The sequence below is a fragment of the Geotrypetes seraphini genome, chromosome 5 (assembly GCF_902459505.1).
Source record: "Geotrypetes seraphini chromosome 5, aGeoSer1.1, whole genome shotgun sequence".
NCBI lineage: Eukaryota > Metazoa > Chordata > Amphibia > Gymnophiona > Dermophiidae > Geotrypetes > Geotrypetes seraphini.
Window position 1 is genome coordinate 132,793,110 of NC_047088.1, and position 20,399 is coordinate 132,813,508.

General features: G+C 47.1%; 1 protein-coding gene across 6 annotated transcripts in view; it reads left to right on the forward strand.

Moving 5' to 3' along the window:
- Nucleotides 1–20,399, forward strand: part of IQCA1 (IQ motif containing with AAA domain 1) — a 1,056,753-nt gene that overhangs the window by 449,564 nt on the left and 586,790 nt on the right. For all 6 annotated transcript variants that reach the window (XM_033944078.1, XM_033944080.1, XM_033944079.1 and 3 more), the window contains one exon: nucleotides 1,783–1,889. In XM_033944078.1, coding sequence (XP_033799969.1) covers nucleotides 1,783–1,889 — 107 coding nt within the window. The remainder of the gene's footprint in view (nucleotides 1–1,782; nucleotides 1,890–20,399) is intronic.

Sequence of the window (20,399 nt, forward strand, 5' to 3'; positions counted from 1 at the left end):
TACCCGCTGCCTCCCTTATTTAGTAGCTGCATCCTGCAAACAAACCATAATCAGGAGCTAGTGGGTCTTGCAGTCCTGCCCTTTGAAACAGAAACTTACATCATACAGGGCAGGATTGGCAATAGCTACCAATGATGTGCACAAGACTGTGGCTCCATGTCTGGTTTTGGTTTGCATGCAGCTATGGAGTTGTGGAGTCAGTGGACAAGCAAACAAAGAGGCAGCAAGAAGGGGAAGAAAGCAGCTTCTGTTTCTTGGTATTGCTGCAGATGCAGGAAACAGCAGCCCTGCAGGTAAGCATGAGGCGGCAGGGAGGGGAAGACAGCAGTTGGGCACTGACTGGTGATGTCTTGGGGTATGGATGCCGTGTGTTGGGAACCTATATCATATACATCAAGTCTCAGTGGCGTCAAGATATACCACATCTATTGATACTCATTTGTTGTTTTATTTTTTACAAATATAACTTTTGTAGTCCGTTCTGGGTGCTGTCGGGCGGATTGGCTAAATCAGTGTTCCTCAACTTGGTCCTGGAGTATGCCCTTGCAATTCAGGTTATCAGGATATCCATAATGAATATGCATAAACTTGATTTGCATACACTACCTCCATTATATGCAAATTTATTTCATGCATATTCATTGTGGATATCCTGAAAACCTGACCAGCAAAGGGGTACTCCAGGACTGAGTTGAGAAACACTGGGCTAAATAATGGGATAAATAAAAACAATATATCTAGCTTGTTTTTCTTTCATGGAAGAAAATTACAGTGGTACCTCGGTTTACGAGTGTTTTGCAAGACGAGCAAAACATTCGCAAAATCGGCGCCTTGGAAACCGAGCGTGCCTCGATTTGCGAGCGGTGCCCCTCGCAATCCGGCACCCTCCCCCCGCGATCCGGCACCCTCCCCTCCGCGATCCGGCACCCCCCCGCCGCTTCTTACTGTCATCTGGGCACCGGCACCAGCATGTCCTGTGTGTTGGTGCCGGTGCCCGAAGATCGGCCTCCTCTTCTTGCTGGGCCTTGAGCATCTGCACATGCTCAAGGCCTGCGAGTTCACGTTCTCTCCGAGATTCTTGGAGATCTTGGAGAGAACGTGAACTCGCAGGCCTTGAGCATGCGTAGATGCTCAAGGCCCAGCAAGAAGAGGAAGCCGATCTTCGGGCACTGGCACCAACGCACAGGACATGCCGGTACTGGTGCCCAGATGACAGTAAGAAGCGGCGGGGGGGGTGCCCAATCACGGCGGGGGATGCCGAATCGCAGCGGGGGGGGTGCTGGATTGTGGGGGGAGGGTGCCGAATCACGGGGAGGAGGGTTCCGGATCGCAGGGGGGGCCTTCGGGGGAGAGCAATGCCAGTTCTTGTGGGGGGGGGATAGAGCAGCGCCGCTGGCCTCGGGGGGTGGGAACGTATCAAAGCGAGTTTCCATTATTTCCTATGGGGAAACTCGCTTTGATAAATGAGCATTTTGGATTAAGAGCATGCTCCTGGAACGGATTATGCTCGTAATCCAAGGAACAACTTTAGATTGATTAGGCAGCATTTTTTTCCTTAGATCTGTATTTCCCTAGCACCTTGTTATCATCTAGGTGCATGGAAATGGATTGTTTGATGTGCTCTGTGCTCTAGGTTTGTTCAAGATATTAAAATAAAGCTCTCTTATCTTTCTAGTTTATAATTCCTAGGGTCCACCTTTTTCTACTTTTTAAAGGTAGGGATCAAACTGTAGCAATGACTTGTAATTTCTACACTCCCATTCCTTTGCTTCTGGATAACAGACATCTGGCAATACAGAGATGAGGCCTGGAATTTCCCCCAACGGCATGATCCTGAGCTGGTCAAAGAGGAGAAACGGAAAGAAGTTGAAGAGGAGATCAGAGAGCAGGTTTGTGTCAAATATGAACAGTGTAGCTGATCATTGGCAATAATGGTTTCTGTCTGAGTGTTATGATTTGTGGGAAAAATGAACATGATGAACATGAAAATGAAATGATTTTTGGGATTAACAACTATATAATCCGTAAACTTAATTTGTCCACTCATTTTCTTTTCATGTGTTTCCATCAGACCAAGTTTTCAAGATGAGATTCAGTAAACAAATAGGCCAAAGGACTCCAAATTTACTATGCAACTATAAATAACATCTGGAATTTAGGGTTCAGTTTTAGGCACCCACCCTTATAAAGAAAATCCAAATGTTAAAGATAAGAAACCTTGGATTATAAGAGGCTCTTTTACTAAGTTGTGTTAGGCACTAATGCATGCCTAACACAGTAAAATGGTCTAAAATATGATGTGCTAAAGTTCTTCATGTTAGTTTTGCCACCTGTGTGCACTAAAGGCCTGATTATCTATAGGACGCCAATTTCAGCAGCCGCCTAAGAAGCAGCTGCCGATCGTGTGCCAATCACGCATTGACATCCTTTGGAGAATCGTGGCTAGTTTTCCTAAAAGACACCTTAAATGTAGGCCAGCATTTTGCAGGCCTGCATTTAAGGCATAGGGACACTTACCGATGCCCAAGGCCACTTCTGGGAGAAACAATGTCCATGCTATGCCTTGGGTGTCTGTAAGCGCTCCTATGTGTCTCCGTAGAAGCATGACAGATGCCTACAATGTAGGCATCCTTCCTCGCCCGAGTTTTTTTAGAAAACATGCGTCCTGATTGGCTGCCAGATGGCAGTAGGACGCCTACCACTGCCTAAAATTGGGATGCACAGTTAGAGAATCAGGCCCTAAGGGCCTAATTCTATAAATAGCACCTAACTATACAATTTTTTTAATAAATAAATAAACTTGTAGGCACTGGTCTATGCAGTTGTCAATCAATCACTAGGCATCCTTTAAAGAATCACGCCTAGTGGTGCCTAAGCAGACATAGGCGTTGTTGAAGTAGATACCGGTATATTAGGTCAGTTTTTACCTAGCCTAATTTACCGGCGTATAACTCGCACGCGTAGTGACACCTAAGTTTTCCACACCTATTTTCCACTCCTAACCATGCCTACATTCCAGGTATCTATATACCACAAAATTGGCAAAACCCTGACTCACAAACAGACCTCAGTACTGGGAAACTGCAGTCACTCCAATTAGCAGTATATTCCCCAGGGTGACAACTCATAATTACCAATCTGTTGTATACAGTACAGCCTAAATGAGTTTGCCCTGTATATCATTATGTCTCTAAAAGTTAAGCACTATATATTTTATTTAATAGTACATAAAACTTTACTCAAAAAAACATCAAAAGTGCTCTTCATGTGTGGAGGGAACTAAATTTAGGTGGTTTCTAATCCACGTATTGTCCAAAATCCCTGCCAATTTGTAAATAATGACCAAAAAGTATTTTAAATCATAGGGCTCCTTTTACTAAGCTGCGATAGCGGTTTTAGCGCGCACTAGACCTTAATGCCAGCATTGAGCTGGCGTTAGTTCTAGCCGCATAGCGCGGGTTTAGCTTGTGCTAAAATCCTGCGTGTGCTAAAAACGCTATTGCAGCTTAGTAAAAGGAGTCCAAAGTTTAAAACTTATCTGAGTCCAAAAAGGATAACGGTTATTGCCCGACAGAGCTCTGTTTTGTTGCCTTCATCAGGAGCAGAAATGGGTAAATCCTCTCGATACCAAAAGCAGGTGGCGATTCTTCTTTCACAATAGTATTTATGCCATCCTGGAATACATGTCAGGTTTGAAATTTTCACACAGTACAAAAGTAGGGATTTTTGCCCCTGTTAGATATATTTTTTGCCATTTTTGTGGTATATAGATATCTGCATTTTTGGCATAGTTTTCTTTGGTATTTTTCAGGTAGGCATAATTTGACATTGGAGGATATCTGGATTTAGACATCACTGGGCATAATTTAGCATCAAAGTGTGCCTGGACAGGTATCACTAGACATTGTGCTGATATCCATGCGCAGCCTTAATTGATAATTTAAAAAAAAAAATTTTATGGCATAGTCAATTAGCATACTTAGCATACTTAGCGAGCCTGCTCTTCTCCAGCCCATCCGAGGGCTGCTAAAGGCCAGCGTGACCCGGCCTCTCTTCAGCCCACTGCGGGCCGCCGAAAGCTTTTTTCTGCACCAGCGCCTCCAAGGCAGAGGAAGGAGGAAGCTTCCTCCATCTTATTCCTCCTTCCTCCACCCGACGCCACTCGAGCAGGAGGGATCTGCCCTGCCCTGCAGACTTTGCGAGCCTGCTCTTCTCCAGCCCATCCGAGGGCTGCTAAAGGCCAGCGTGACCCGGCCTCTCTTCAGCCCACTGCGGGCCGCCGAAAGCTTTTTTTTCCACTCCAGCGCCTCCAAGGCAGAGGAAGGAGGAAGCTTCCTCCATCTTGTTCCTCCTTCCTCCACCCGACGCCACTTGAGCAGGAGGAATCTGCCCTGCCCTGCAGACTTTGCGAGCCTGCTCTTCTCCAGCCCATCCGAGGGCTGCTAAAGGCCAGCGTGACCCGGCCTCTCTTCAGCCCACTGCGGGCCGCCGAAAGCTTTTTTCCACTCCAGCGCCTCCAAGGCAGAGGAAGGAGGAAGCTTCCTCCATCTTGTTCCTCCTTCCTCCACCCGACGCCACTCGAGCAGGAGGGATCTGCCCTGCCCTGCAGACTTTGCGAGCCTGCTCTTCTCTAGCCCATCCGAGGGCTGCTAAAGGCCAGCGTGACCCGGCCTCTCTTCAGCCCACTGCGGGCCGCCAAAAGCTTTTTTTTCCGCTCCAGCGCCTCCAAGGCAGAGGAAGGAGGAAGCTTCCTCCATCTTGTTCCTCCTTCCTCCACCCGACGCCACTCCTGCAGGAGTGTGCGGATCTGCTCTTCACTAGAAACTTTGCCCCCACAGCCCACCCAAGAGCTGCCGAAGTCCCTGCAAGACTGTACTAGCACGCTTGGGCTCCTCCTGCCTCACCTCACCGCCCTCCCCCCTCCTTGGCTTATTGAGGTCCACTGAGGGCCTCCAGACTCTCAGCTCCCCTTACCCAATCTGGATTCTGCCCGTTGTCAAAGTTTACCACTGTTTATACTCCTGTTTCTGTACCATATTTTACTATTGTTTTTGCTCCTGTTTAGATGCTAAACTTTTCTCTGTTTTTTGCTTAGTTCTGCACCAAACTGTATTCTCTGCCAAAGGTTTTTTACCAGTCTCTCACTTTTCGGTTGCCCCGCTTCCCCTAACACATCCTGGGCTACATACATACCTTAACTGTGCAATCTCCCTGTTACCCATTTACTGCCCCAAGTCTCTAGGCACCACATGGAAAGCGCTTAGCCGCTAACTGTCCTCACTGATATAGCCCCCCCGTTAGTCCTAAAAAAAAAAAAAAGGCTCTCCTCCCTACTTCCCAGGCACTTAGCCAGCTTAATTTAAGTTCCCCTGCTCCTTCCTCAACCAACTCTACTCCCCCTTGCTGCAGACCCTCACACACCAACCACCCCACCATGAACCCATCCTTCTGGATCCTTCTCCTCACCTCTCTATCCTTCCCTCTGTCTGAAACCTCCCTCCCCAACCTACTCGACCCCGCTAACACCAATACCATCTGCCCCGGACTCAGAATCCCAACACTGATACGCACCAGAAATTCCCCTCCCAAGAAAAACCCCCGAAAAGTCAACCAAGATTCTCTAAAGCCCCTGCCCCCTGCCAATCTTCCCAACACTGTCCCGGACTCTCTCACCCCAGTCCCGACACTTTATTGCAATGCCAGATCCGCGTGCAATAAGACCCAAATCTTGAAAGACCTTCTAGACGAGCTTGACCCTGGATTCCTGTGCATCACAGAAACATGGATCACCAAAGACGATCTATTCACACAAAACGAACTTCTCCCCCACGGTTACCAAGGCCTCTTCTCCCCCAGACCCAATCGAAAAGAGGCGGTCTGGCACTCCTCTACAAATCTTTCTTTGACGTCCAGCTCCTTGAGACGGGCACCCATGCTTCTCTAGAATATTTGCTTGCCTCAGTCAATGACGAACTCCGCACCCACCCATTGGGCATCCTGTTACTATACCGACCACCCACCCCTTGGACCAAATCTTCCAATCTCGTCTATGAGACCATAACAAATGCCTTCCTTAAATTTCAAAGACTTCTGATCGTTGGTGATATCAATCTCCACCTCGACGACACAAATAACAATGATACATCCGAATTCAACAATTTCCTTACCTCTCTAGGCTTTCCCTCACCCACCCCATCCCCAACCCACGAAAAAGGGCATACTCTAGACTTCACCACTTTCATTGATCTTACCGCCTTCAAAACCTCAACCGACGACACTCGCTGGGAACAAGTCCCTTGGTCTGACCACTTCTTAGGGACTACCTGCCTCCCCATCTTCATGTCACATCTTGACTCCCCACCCCACTCCTCTCATTCCATAACCTTCCGCAAAAAAACCTCGAGCAACCTATTCTGGTCCAAATTCCTCAACAAACTCTCCTCCAACCCTAGACCTACAGACCCCGAATCACATTGGCACAACTGGACCGCCCTCTCCGAGTCCACTTACCACTCCCTTGCTCCATTAACCACCAAAACCATCTCCTACCCCCGAAAGGCCCCCTGGTACCTACCTCTTCACAGAGAATTGAAACAGAAATGTCGCGCTTTGGAGCGCAAATGGAAAAAATCTAAATCCTCCTCTGACAGACAGACCTGGAGGGCTAATATTCAATTTTATAATTCAACATTAAAAAAAGCCAGGAAAAACTTCTTTGGAAACAAGATCTCTAGATCCAACAACCAGATCAGTGCGCTGTTCAACATCTGGCACTCCCTAACTACAAAAAAAGACCCATCTTTGCTCCCACCATCTCTATCAGCCGATGCCCTTGCAAATTTATTTAATGAAAAGGTTACCACCCTAAGATGCTCCTTCCCTCCCACAGTCTCCTACAATTCCCTGACCTCTATTGATCTCAACCCTACCTTACCTGTATCCACCCCCATTCCTGCCGACAGATCCTGGACTGCCTTCGAGCTTGTCTCCGAATCGCAAGTCTCCAAACTCTGCCTCAAACTAAAAACTTGCAAGTGCATTTTGGATCCTTTCCCCTCCTATCTATTCAAGAATATCCCTACACAGGCCATCGCTTCCCTCACCGAACTTATAAACTCTGCCCTAACATCGGGCCTTTTCTCCCCCGACATGGGACACATTTCATTGTCCCCTCTACTGAAAAAGGCCGACCTTGATCCCTCCATTCCATCAAATTACCGTCCTATAGCAAATATCCCTCTCCTAACCAAGTTATTAGAATCCATCATATACACCCAACTCTCATCCTACCTAGAAAGATTCTCTATCCTCCTACCCCACCAATTCGGCTTCAGACCCAACTTCAGCACCGAATCCCTCTTGGCCTCACTAATCTCTAAGGTGCAACAACTCCATTCTCGCAACAAATTTGCTGTTCTTCAATTTGACCTCTCCGCAGCCTTCGATGTCGTTCACCACGACATCCTAATCTTCAAACTCTCCGAAATAGGCATAAGCTCCACAGTCCTAGATTGGTTCTCGAAATTCCTACGCTTCCGCTCCTACACCGTTAACACAAACGGTACCTCATCCCCCGCCTGGAAGCTGAAATGTGGAGTCCCGCAAGGCTCACCCCTCTCCCCTATCCTTTTCAACATCTACATGTCCTCTCTAAAACTCCTTCATCTATCTCCCCTAGAAACTCTCTACTCCTACGCTGATGACATCCTCATCCTCCTCGAGACCGACTCAAACCTCTATTGATCTCAACCCTACCTTACCTGTATCCACCCCCATTCCTGCCGACAGATCCTGGACCGCCTTCGAGCTTGTCTCCGAACCGCAAGTCTCCAAACTCTGCCTCAAACTAAAAACTTGCAAGTGCATTTTGGATCCTTTCCCCTCCTATCTATTCAAGAATATCCCTACACAGGCCATCGCTTCCCTCACCGAACTTATAAACTCTGCCCTAACATCGGGCCTTTTCTCCCCCGACATGGGACACATTTCATTGTCCCCTCTACTGAAAAAGGCCGACCTTGATCCCTCCATTCCATCAAATTACCGTCCTATAGCAAATATCCCTCTCCTAACCAAGTTATTAGAATCCATCATATACACCCAACTCTCATCCTACCTAGAAAGATTCTCTATCCTCCTACCCCACCAATTCGGCTTCAGACCCAACTTCAGCACCGAATCCCTCTTGGCCTCACTAATCTCTAAGGTGCAACAACTCCATTCTCGCAACAAATTTGCTGTTCTTCAATTTGACCTCTCCGCAGCCTTCGATGTCGTTCACCACGACATCCTAATCTTCCAACTCTCCGAAATAGGCATAAGCTCCACAGTCCTAGATTGGTTCTCGAAATTCCTACGCTTCCGCTCCTACACTGTTAACACAAACGGTACCTCATCCCCCGCCTGGAAGCCGAAATGTGGAGTCCCGCAAGGCTCACCCCTCTCCCCTATCCTTTTCAACATCTACATGTCCTCTCTAAAACTCCTTCATCTATCTCCCCTAGAAACTCTCTACTCCTACGCTGATGACATCCTCATCCTCCTCGAGACCGACTCAAACCTCTCTAACCTCGCTGAGAACATATTCACATGTATTACGAACCTCCAATCCTGGGCCCAATCTGTACAAATGAAACTGAATGAGTCCAAAACAAAACTACTTTGGCTCGGCCCAATTTCAGATCATTTACCCACCTCCATCCCACTACCTTCCGGCCCCACTCTTCAGCTTGAGTTGTCAAACAAAGTCCTAGGCATCATCTTAGACTCCTCTCTCTCCTTCAATGATCACCTCAACTCCCTGGTAAAAAAATGCTTCTTTAGCCTCCATATGTTGAGGAAAGTAAGATCCTGCTTTCATCATTCTCATTTCACCATCCTCGTTCAATCCACCATCCTCTCTAGACTGGACTACTGCAACTCCATCTATATAAGCCTAACTAAGAAAAACCTCCATAGACTTCAGCTAATTCAGAATGCCGCGGCCAAGCTTATTTTCGCAAAAGGCAAGTTCGATCACGTCTCCCCATTCCTCTCCAAGCTTCACTGGCTCCCAGTATACTCCAGAGTCCTCTATAAATGTGCCTGCATAGCCTTCAAGATTCTACATGGCGTCCTTCCTCCCGTTTTCCCACTCTTTTGGAATTCCTCAAACCCGCTCTCTACTAGATCCTCCCAAAAACTGAAATTATCTTTCCCATCTATAAAAGGTATATCCCGCGCAGGAAAACTTGGAACCTCCCTCCTCTTCAGAACCACAGAACTCTGGAACAACCTCTCATCCCCGCTCAGAAATTCTAGCTCCTTTCAATCCTTCCGCAAACACTTGAAAACTTGGCTCTTTTCAAAAATCTAATCACCTCCCGTTCTCTAGTACCCTGTCCCTCTCTATCTTCTCAGTCCCTCTCCTATATCCCTTCTTTGTAGTTCCTTTCCTCTCAACCTCTGTAAACCGTGCCGAGCTCTGTGCTTGCGGAGATGGTGCGGTATACAAACCTAAGGTTTAGTTTAGTTTAGTAAAAAATTAGTTGTGCACAAAATTTAGTTAGGTGTCACCAGGCAACTGTAACTAGGATGCCTAACTCAGGCACCATTTATAGAATCAGGTGCTAAACCAGGGGTGTCAAACTCAGTCACATAAGGGGCCGAAATCTAACACATAGGCTAAGTTGCGGGCCAAATTTTTTATTAAGATACTTAGGGGTCCATTTATTAAGGTTACAACCTTTCCAACCCCACGCTGGCTCTGTGATGTAAACAAAATAAATAAAAAAGACTTTTCTTCTCTCTTTTAGGTCCTAATTCATGCTTGCTGTCTAACAGCTCTGGCAGGATACACATTTCAAATCTAACATATTGTAATCACAAAACAGAAAATAAAATTATTTTTTCTACCTTTTGTTATCTGGTCATTATTCAAATCATGTTAGACCCAGGCTCTAGTTCAGGGGTAGGGAACTCCGGTCCTCGAGAGCCGTATTCCAGTCGGGCTTTCAGGATTTCCCCAATGAATATGCATGAGATCTATTTGCATGCACTGCTTTCAATGCATATTCATTGGGGAAATCCTGAAAACCCGACTGGAATACGACTCTCGAGGACCGGAGTTCTCTACCCCTGCTTTAGTTGTCTTCTGATAACTCGCTTGCCAGGGTCTCCTTCCCATTTGTCGTTTTCTTCTTTCTCCTTCTTAATCATCCATCTCTGTCCTCCCCTTTCGTTTCCCTTCCCTTCCCTAGATGTCTGGCATCTTTCCTTTTTTTTTTGTCACTATCCCCGCAGCTGCAGCGATGGACCCCATCATCCCCAGATTCACCATTCCTCCTTTTCTCAACTACCCTTTCATCCAACATCTCTCCCTCCTTCCCCACCATCCCAGGGTCCACAATCTCTCCCTTTCTCTTCCCAACTACCCTCTTATCCAGTATCTGTATCCCCCCTCCATACCATCCCTTGTGTCCGACTTCTCTCCCTTTATGTTCCTTCCCTCCCTCCATATCATTGTCCACCATCTCTGTCCCTCTCCTCTGTTTTTAGACCCATTATTTCTTCCCCTCCACTCCACCCTCAGTCCGGCATATGCACCCTCCTTCCCTCCCTCCATTTACTTCTACACCAGGGCCCACTGCCCCCGCACTGAAGGCCTGCATCTTCTTTCTAGTGTGGTCTCACCTTCAAACAGCCTGCAGAGGATCGCTGATACTGTAGCGATCCTAAGCAGGCTGCTGTCAACTTCAGTAGCATGTTCCCTCTGCCGCGGTCCTGCCCCTCTTCTGATGTACGAGATCGCAGCAGAGGGAACGTGCTGCAGGGGTCGACAGCAGCCTGCTTAGGATCGCTACAGCACTGGCGATCCTCTGCAGACTGTTTGAAGGTGAAACCGGGATGGAGGGAGGGAAGGACAGAGGGCCAAATTGTGAGCCACATCGCAGGCCAAATCTAATTACCCTGCAGGCCAAATTTGGCCCTTGGGCCTGAGTTTGACACCCCTGCCCTAAACACACAATAATAATTTTTTGGGGAAGGGGACGATAGCTTACATGTATTAAAAGACTGTCCAAACTGAAATTGTTTACAGTAATAAAAGTTTAAAAGAAGCACCAATTATATCACAGTCTATAAATATATCCAAAACTAAAAGAATCTATAAACAAAATAAGGGGCCATTTGCAAGGTTGTGGAGGAATAGATTTTACAACCTTCATTCTGTTACATACCTTCTGGATTCCATATGCTAGGTGTTCAATCCCAACCCAGTCCCGGTTATTGCAAAAATCTGCAACTTTTCTGAGCATATGCTCCAACCCCTTAGCCTGATAGCTGGCAAACAAATCCAGTTTTATTTTCTGCAGAATCACGTTCGTGCAGAATCAAGTCCATGCAGAAGTCTTTTCTAACTTTGATTTTTGCTTCAAAAACCCCTTGATTTGACTCAAAATCAATTGGGATGGACTCCCCAGCCTCTAATCTATTGAATGTTGGTACTGATTGTGCCGGATGGGTGCCAGATCAGTGATTGTGTACTGTGTGCCATAGTGTACTAGGAGAGGGGGGTGGGAGCTTTGGACAATGCCTCCTCCATGCCCTCTTGAGCTGGGGAGCCAGCGTGGGTCCATGCCTTCCAAAGAAAATTTCACCCAGAGGCTGTTCTGGACTCTGGCGCAGTACACCTGTATTCCGAGTCTGCTGTAACCACCGGGGTCTCACAGAATGGCTAACAGTGCCCCAAGTGGTCACAGGAAAAACTACTGGTCTAGGTGCACCACTCAGGATGGAGGCAGCCCTGCAGGGGCTAAAATAAAGTAAAACAAAACACAAAACCATTTTTTTCCAGAAAATTCTTATAAAGGTTTTAATAGTCAGAATAGGCCTGAGCCCTTCAATAAATTCAGGATCATCAACAATAAACACCAGGAAAAACTCCTGTGAGGCTTTCAGGATTTTCCTGCTAAAATCCCCCCACCTTTTTCTTTTCTTATACACAATTTGTTTTGCAAAATTCTTACTCAAGCCTGCCTAATGCAGGTAAGTCCAGCTTCAAAACTTTTTTCCAGCCAATAGTGTAGAAGCCTCCAGCTGCTAGTAAGTACAGCTGGGGACAGGGAGTTTGCTACAAGTTTGCTTTTAAAGCCAGATAAACTTCTTTCCAAAAAAAATCCCTCCCAGGATGTCAGCAAACTTCTCTCCAATAGTTATTGGCAAACTTCAGCTCCTTCATGGCTTGAGCTCTCAAATGAAAAGCCAGAAGAACCCCCCCCCCACACACACACACACACAGTTTCTCTTCTAGGCACTACCTAGTGCCCAACCCCTGCACAAAGTCCATACACAAACAGCTAGGGTTTAAATGCAATGTCCTTAGCTCAGTTCAGTCAACAAAAGCAAAGCACCAAAAATAAACTTCTGAAAGAACACAGCACATTTGCATCCAAAAATGAAACACAGTCTTTTTAAAAACAAGGTATCATGTCTCAAAGTTAGCCAGCTCAAAAACAAACACTCACGGCTCTGCATTCAGGAATGCCTGGTAGCCAAACCTACATCCATCGGTTCTGGCTCTTGAAACAGCTCTGCAGGGAATCAGCATTTCCTGGATTTCCATTTGCTTCTCCCGGGCTGGAGCTGAAACTTCAGTAGAGGAACCTGCCTCCTCTACTTCCATAGAGTCTGGCTGATTACCCTGGCTTAGTCTGGGAAGCTGCTCCTCAGAGAGAGGCCTATTCCTCTTCCCTATCCTCTCCAACAGCCTAGTCCACTCTGCAGGCTTTTCAGGAGTGGAGCCATGCCCTAACCTGTTTGCTCTAGCCTGTGTCTCTCTTGGGTTCCCACAGTGGCTGTTAAGGAGATTGCCAGACTTCCTAGGAACAGGACTAGACTTAAAACCTACATTTCTAGGTAGGTTTACAGCAGGGCCGTGACTGGGGAGGGTTTCTTTTTCCTCCCATTTTTCCTCCCAAGCTGTTCTATCTGGTTCTGTGGTTCAGCCTGTGAAGCTTGCTTTCTGACTTTTCTTCCAACTTTTCCATGCCACTTCACTGGGACCACGGCAGGTAATAGAGCCTGACTGGTCACATTCCCCCACACTAAGAGAATGCTTACTTTTAATAACATGAGGCCCTGGAGTGTTTTCAGGAATACAGGAGAGAATATCCACATTGGAGTTAAAGCGCCCTGGGCGATGAACTACTGAAAATCCGAAAGTTTGCAAAGCTAGATACCATCAAGTAAGGCGAGCATTATTATTTTGCAGGGTCCCTAGCTACTTGAGGGCTGCATGATCTGTAACTAGTGTAAACTCCCGCTCTTCTAGGTTGTGTGCTAAGATCTGCATGGGCCATTTAGCTGCCAGGCACTTTAACTCTACCACTCCATAATTCTTTTCATTCGGATGCAACTTTCAGCTCAAATACAAAATTGGGTGCTCTATTCCTTGTTTCTCTTAGCTAAGTATAGCCCCCAATCCACAGCCGGAAGCGTCGGTCTGCAGGATCAGTGGCTTAGTGAAATCAATGGCAGCCAGGGCTGGTTTCCTACAAAGACTTCCCTTCAGTTCTTGGAAGGCTCCTAAACTCACTAGCCCCCATTGCAAGGAGTTCAGAGCATCTTTTTTAGCATGTCAGTAGGGGAGGTCACCCTAGTGGCTAAATTTGGGATGAACCTTCTATAATAGCCCATAAGCCCAAGGAAACCCCACAACTGTTTCTTAGAGGCTGGTTGTGGGTAGGCCTGGATGCACCATACCTTGTCCACTAAGGGCTTGATCTGACCCCTACCCACCGTGTAACCCAGGTATTTTACCTCCCTCTGTCCTAGGAAACATTTCTTGGGGTTTATGGTGAAACCAGCTTTCCTAAGGGAGTCTAGCACTGCCGTTACATGTTCAAGATGCAGGGACCAGGAGAAAGAGTATATGACGATGTCATCGAGATACGACTCCGCGTAGGCATGATGCCCCCTTAGGACCTCGTTTACTGCCCTTTGACAAGTAAAAGCTGCCCCATGAAGTCCAAAAGGCATGTGGGTTAATTGCTAGAGCCCATAGGGGGTACTAAATGCTGTTTGGAGTTTAGCGTTAGTAGTCAGAGCAATTTGCCAATAACCCTTGGTTAGGTCAGTGGTGGTCAGATACTGAGCCTGGCCAAGTCGATCCAATAACTCATCCACACGAGGCATTGGAAAAGCATCAAACTGGGAGACTTCATTTACTTGACGAAAATCAATGCAGAAATGTGGGGACCCATCAGCCTTTGGACAATGACTATCGGGCTGCACCAGGGGCTCTGAGAAGCTTCTATCACCCCTAGTGCTAACATTTCCTACAATAATTCATTCACCAACATCGTCTTCTCCTCTGACAGCTGATAGGGTTTGACTCTAACTATCTTGCCTGGAGTGGTTATAATATTGTGAGTAACTCCACTTGTACCCCTGGGATGGGTGAGAATACATCAGAAAATTTATTTACTAGAACCTGCACCTGTTGTATCTGTGCTGCTGAAAGCTCTATGCCCACATGCACCCCCTCCTCCCGGCAAAAATCAGCTACCTGGAGCCCTAAATCATCCTCTTGGCACCTTTGTGCTACTAAAGTCAACACTTCTCTGTCTTTCCATGACTTCAGAAGATTCACATGGTAAGTTTGCAGCCGATTTTTCTCATCCTTCACAGGTCCTATTCTTTCTACTATCGTTGCCAGACCCTTCCAATGGGCCAGAAACTTGTAGGGATCCGAAGGCAAAAGTATTAACACTCTATCCCCTACTAGAAACTAGCGCTCCTTAGATTTCCTGTCATAGTATACTTTCTGTTTCTTTTGGGCCCACTCTAGGTTTTCTTTGCCCAACTTAGCAACCTGAGACAGTCTCTATATCAGTTGGGTAAGATAGGATAGTACACCAGTACCAGTCTCTTCAGGAGGGTCCCAACCCTCCTTAACTATGTCCAGGAGCCCTCTGGGAGCTCGCCCATACATCATTTCAAAGGTACTGACCCCCAAAGAATCCTGGACCCTTGCCTGGCAGCAAACAGGACAAAGGGGGTAAATAGGTCCCAGTCTTTCATATTCCTTTTAAACCTTTTTTAACGTATGCTTTAGTGACTGGTTAAAGCGTTCCACCAGGCCATTCGCCTGAGGATGGTAGGCGGATGTCCTAATATGTCTCACCTCCAAGTCCTTCCAAAACCCTTACATCTCCGGGGATAGAAAATTACTACCCATATCCGATATCATCTCTCTGGGGAAGCCTATGGAACAGAATAAACCCATTAATTCCATCATAAGCACCTTAGATGATGCCTTACACAATGGGAAAGCCCATGGGAATCTGGTGGCCACATCCATGACCACAAAAATGAAATTGTATCCCCCTAGGGTCCTTTCCAAGGGTCCTACAATGTCCATTGCTAATCTTTTAAGGGGCTCCTCTACCACAGGGATAGGAATAAGGGGCACCCGAGCAGGTTTGCTCAGGGACAACCGTTAGCAAGTGGGACAGGACTTAAAAAACTCCTCTACCTCCTGTTTCAGGCCAGGCCAAAAAAATCTACACAGCACCTGAACCTGGGTAGACTGGATCCCCTTATGCTCTGCTAGAGGGGAGTCATGAGCTGTTTGAAGAATGGCCCGCCGGAATCCCTTTGAGACCGCCAGATGTTCTCTTTTTTCCCAGGCTCTCTGGGCAATCACTCTCCCTGTAAAGGAGCCCCTTTTAATCTTTATCCTGGTCTGCCCTGTCTGGGATCCAGTGGCTTGACCCCACATCTCCTGCAGAGAAGGATCAGCCTGTTGCTCCCCAGCAAAGGTAGGGAAAGTATTAACTACCTCCTGGGGAAAGTCATGGGAATTCTTTTCCCTGACTAGCCTGTCTAAAGATTGAGACCTCTGCTGCCTCCTTTTCTGGGCTCTTGAGGCTCTTGCCTGCCTCTGAGCGTGCCTCTGCACAACCCCTTCACTAAAGGGAAACACTCTTCCCAACTCCGACTCTGGTTCCGGAGTGGGCAAACCCTGAGACCAAGTGTTGACAAGCCCCTGCTTGGCCCACAGATATTCCTCCAACCCGGCCCAATCTTGCTCCAAAATCAGCTCATAAAGACCAGGGCAATAGACACTCTGTATACCCTATCTTTGTGAAGGATGGTGATTGGCCTGAGTGGATAGTGTGCACTGTCTCCATGAATGCACCTAATAGTTACCTTCCCTTCTCTGAAAGATTCTTTTTCTCCAGGGAGCACTTTCTGCCAGAACTGAACAGTCATCATGGACTGATCTGCCCTCATGTCAATCAATGCCACAGTCTCTTGTCCCCCTACTGAGATCGGGGTGGTGTATGCTGCATTTATCCTCACACCTGCCATACTATTATGCCCTCCTGTCCCTTTACTGGACAACTTTTCTCCTCTGCAGAACCTTTGAGTATGTCCTGTTTTCCCACACTCATAGCACCTCCTCTCCCCACTCTGGATATTGGGCCTAAAAGAGGAAAAATTAGAATTTTTAGAGGCAGGTTTCTTAAATCGTTCTACTCGGTTCTGCTGGGCTCTATCTAGGTGGGGATGTTCTTGCTTGGATTGGGCCTTCACCTGAGGGTTCTTGGACATCTAAGTACGCCTCTGCTACCTCCAGAACCTGCGTTAAGATCTTACAATTCTGCCTCCTAATCCAGGCTCAAGTTTTTAGGGACTGCTTCTAGCAGTTGTTCCTTGACTATTTCAGTAAACAAAGCCCTAGCATCATTCAAAAATTGTTGGAGCCATCTCTCAGCTAGCTTGGTAATATGTTGTAATAAGTCCTTGGATCTTTCTGAGCTCAGCATCTGTGTAGCTCTAAACTTCTGCCTATAATGTTCAGAAGTGAAACCTAGATAGTCTAAGATGTGTGCCATAACTATCTGGGTAGCTGCTAGTTTGTTCTGGACTTAGTGTCTGGAATGAAGCTAGGGTTTCACCAGACAGACAGAGTAATAGCTTAAAGACCCACTGTTCTTGAGGCCAACCTTCAGCTACAGCAACTCTTTCAAAAGAGTTGAGAAAGTCATCAGGTGAATCACCAGGCGCTATCCTGCATAAGTTCAAGTGTGTAAGTGGATTAGGTCCTACCATTACTGGAGCTGATGCGGTCAGTAGCAATTGTCCGGGCTGTATGGCAGACTGTTGCAAAATCTGTGAGAAGACCTTGGCTTCTTCCTGCATAGACGCGATCAGTTCCTCGTGCTGTCGCATCATAGTGTCTTGATTTGTTTGCCAGCGCTCCTCGCTGGCCTTCAGAATCTCTTTTAAATCTTCACACTGACACTGGCGCTTGCTGAAGTAGAGCTGGCTTCAGAGTCAGCAGGGCAGGGCAGAACCTCCTGCTCGAATGGCGTCGGGTGGAGGAAGGAGGAACACGATGGAGGAAGCTTCCTCCTTCCTCTGCCTTGGAGGCGCTGGAGCGGAAAGAAAAAGCTTTCGGCGGCCCGCAGTGGGCTGAAGAGAGGCCGGGTCACGCTGGCCTTGTGCAGCCCTCGGATGGGCTGAAGTAGAGCTGGCTTCAGAGTCAGCAGGGCAGGGCAGAACCTCCTGCTCGTATGGCGTCGGGTGGAGGAAGGAGGCACACGATGGAGGAAGCTTCCTCCTTCCTCTGCCTTGGAGGCGCTGGAGCGGAAAGAAAAAGCTTTCGGCGGCCCGCAGTGGGCTGAAGAGAGGCCGGGTCACGCTGGCCTTGTGCAGCCCTCGGATGGGCTGAAGTAGAGCTGGCTTCAGAGTCAGCAGGGCAGGGCAGAACCTCCTGCTCCTATTCACTCTGCCACCAGGACTGGACTGATGCCTCTTGTCTGGATCTCCTTCCGGTTCTGGTCACTCCGACTACTCCTTCTGGATAGGTCACAGGATCCACTAGTCTTCCAGGAGATCAGCTCAGTAATCCAAAAGGAAAGTTCAACAATAAATCCAAAAATCAAGCCCAAAAATAGTCAGAAAATTCCCCCCCCCTTGCAGTTCACCAGTGTCACCTGCAGGTGGTGCCAAATCCCACTCCTGATACCACAAACTGTAACCACTGGGGGTCTCAAGAATGGCCAGCAGCACCCCAAGTGGTCACAGGAAAAACTACTGGTCTAGGTGCGCCACTCAGGATGGAGTCAGCCCTGCAGGGACTAAAATAAAGTAAAACAAAAACACAAAACCATGGTTTTCTAGAAAACTCTTATAAATGTTTTAATAGTCAGAATAGGCCTGAGTCCTTCAATAAATTCAGGATCATCAACAATAAACACCAGGGAAAACTTCTGTGAGGCTTTCAGGATTTTCCTGCTCAAAAAATCCTTTTCTGTTTTTTTCATGACTTCCTAGAAACAGGACTAGATTTAAAACCTACGTTTCTAGGTAGGCTTACAGCAGGGTCATGACTGGGGAGGGTTTCCATCTCCTCCCATTTTGGGTCTGACCAATCACCAGGCTGTTCTAACTGGCTCTGTGGTTTAGCCTGTGAAGCTCGCTTTCTGACTTTACTTTCACCTTTTCCATGCCACTTCACTGGGACCACAGCAGGCACAGAGCCTGATCGGTAACACTGCAGACTCTTTTGATGCGATGTATGTACCTCAACAGAGCCCTGCCATGGTTGGAGTGAGCCTTTTCACTGAACTTTATTCGACTCCTCTGAACATCATATCCTGAGCACCTGCTTGTTTGACACTGCCGGCGGGCGAGTTGGGGCTTTTTCGTTCTATGACTGTGGCAAAGCTTCCTGTACAGGAGCTCTCTTGTCTGGCTATGTCTGACCTCGATTGCAGTAGTTGCCAAGCAGTTTTTATGATTCTTCTGTCTCCTGCTACTATATTTAATTTGGATCCAGCTGATGCCTTTGCTGAGACTGGTCTCCTCCTGAGCGTTCAGTTTTGGAGGTGCTGATCCTTCACATTTGCAGGGTGCTGTTGTCTGCCTCTTTATGGCTGATGTTCTGATTCCAGCTCTCTCCAATCTGCCAAAGCTATGTCTGCACTTTATTACTGAATCCTTATTTTTGGCAGATCTGAACAACCTGAGCAGATGTTGCCATGGCGCAGGTTTTCCCGTAATGGGGGAGATTTCATGACACTCAGGATCGCAGGGTGGATGTTATGATACAAACTATTTTTTTCTAACATCCTCAGGTAGCCGAGTGGCAGTGACCACTTCCTTTATGGCCATCAGTCATTCCGGCCTGCACAATATGGAGGTGCATGCCTGTCCTCTGCTGTTGCTGGCTCGTGTGGCAGCGGTGCCGGGTGCCCTTTATGATCTCATTTGAGTTCTTAGTACATTCTCTGCTGGTGCAGTGTCTGAGAACTGAACTCCTTGGATCCGTCTTTGTTTTTTTAATAATATTTATTGAAAATTGCAACAGAAACTGCAAAACCAGTGGTCAAAGCAGTCAGAAGTATAACAATACAATCATTGTAAGAGAATTTTAAACCGAGCTCCAACAGAGAGAACAAAATTCTGATAACAGATCAGTGCCAACTGGGCACCATTCCTATCGCAACATTCATTTTCTATTTTATCCCTCTCATGCACACAAATCTTCCATCAATCACACAACCAACACACCTACTTTCTCGCCATACAAAATTCACTAGACACATCACACTCGTGCAACTACCTGCTGCCCTGCAGCCATTCTATCTCCTCACCCTATAGGAGAAACAAAGAAACAGATTTCATGTTATGGATATCTAATCTAATCTAATCTAAACCTTAAGTTTATCCCTAATTATCCCGAAGGAGTCTGTGAGAAATGGTCCCCAAGGCAGCAGAGTAGAAGTTCCTTCCAGAGGGCCACATAACATAAATGGTCTAGGCGTTTGGAGAAAGAGAGCCACTCGCTCTCAAATTTGGCAAGCACTGCCATCTTGCTCAGCTAGTGAGCATAAGAGGCCGGCCTGTCTGAGACCCACTGCTGCAATAACCAGTCGTTTAACCTCCAAAACAGCCATATAGATAAATTTCCTCTGGGATAGCAAGAACCCATTCTGAATGAGCTCTCTCTGATCCCCCAGCAATAACAAGCTATAATCCCAAGGTATAGGGCGCTTCACAATCTGCTCAAGCAGGGGGAGAGCCCTTAGCCTTAATTCTGTAGTTGGGCACTCCAGGAAGAGATGAATAAACATTCCTGGGAATTTTTTACACTTAGGACACAGATCCCCCTCCTATAGCCTCTTGAACTCGGGATAAATAGGCCCAATGAAGTATCTTAAATTGCATTTCTTTAACTTCAGTCGGACCACCTAGAGAGTGGACATGATCAAAAAGATCCAAAAATATTTTTCAGTCATAGGTCACGGCTAACTCCCTCTGCCAAGCAGTTGCCACCCCATCTAGAGGATGTAATTGAGAGGCAGCTTTTAATATTCTATACCATGTGGATAATTTGTTCATACCCG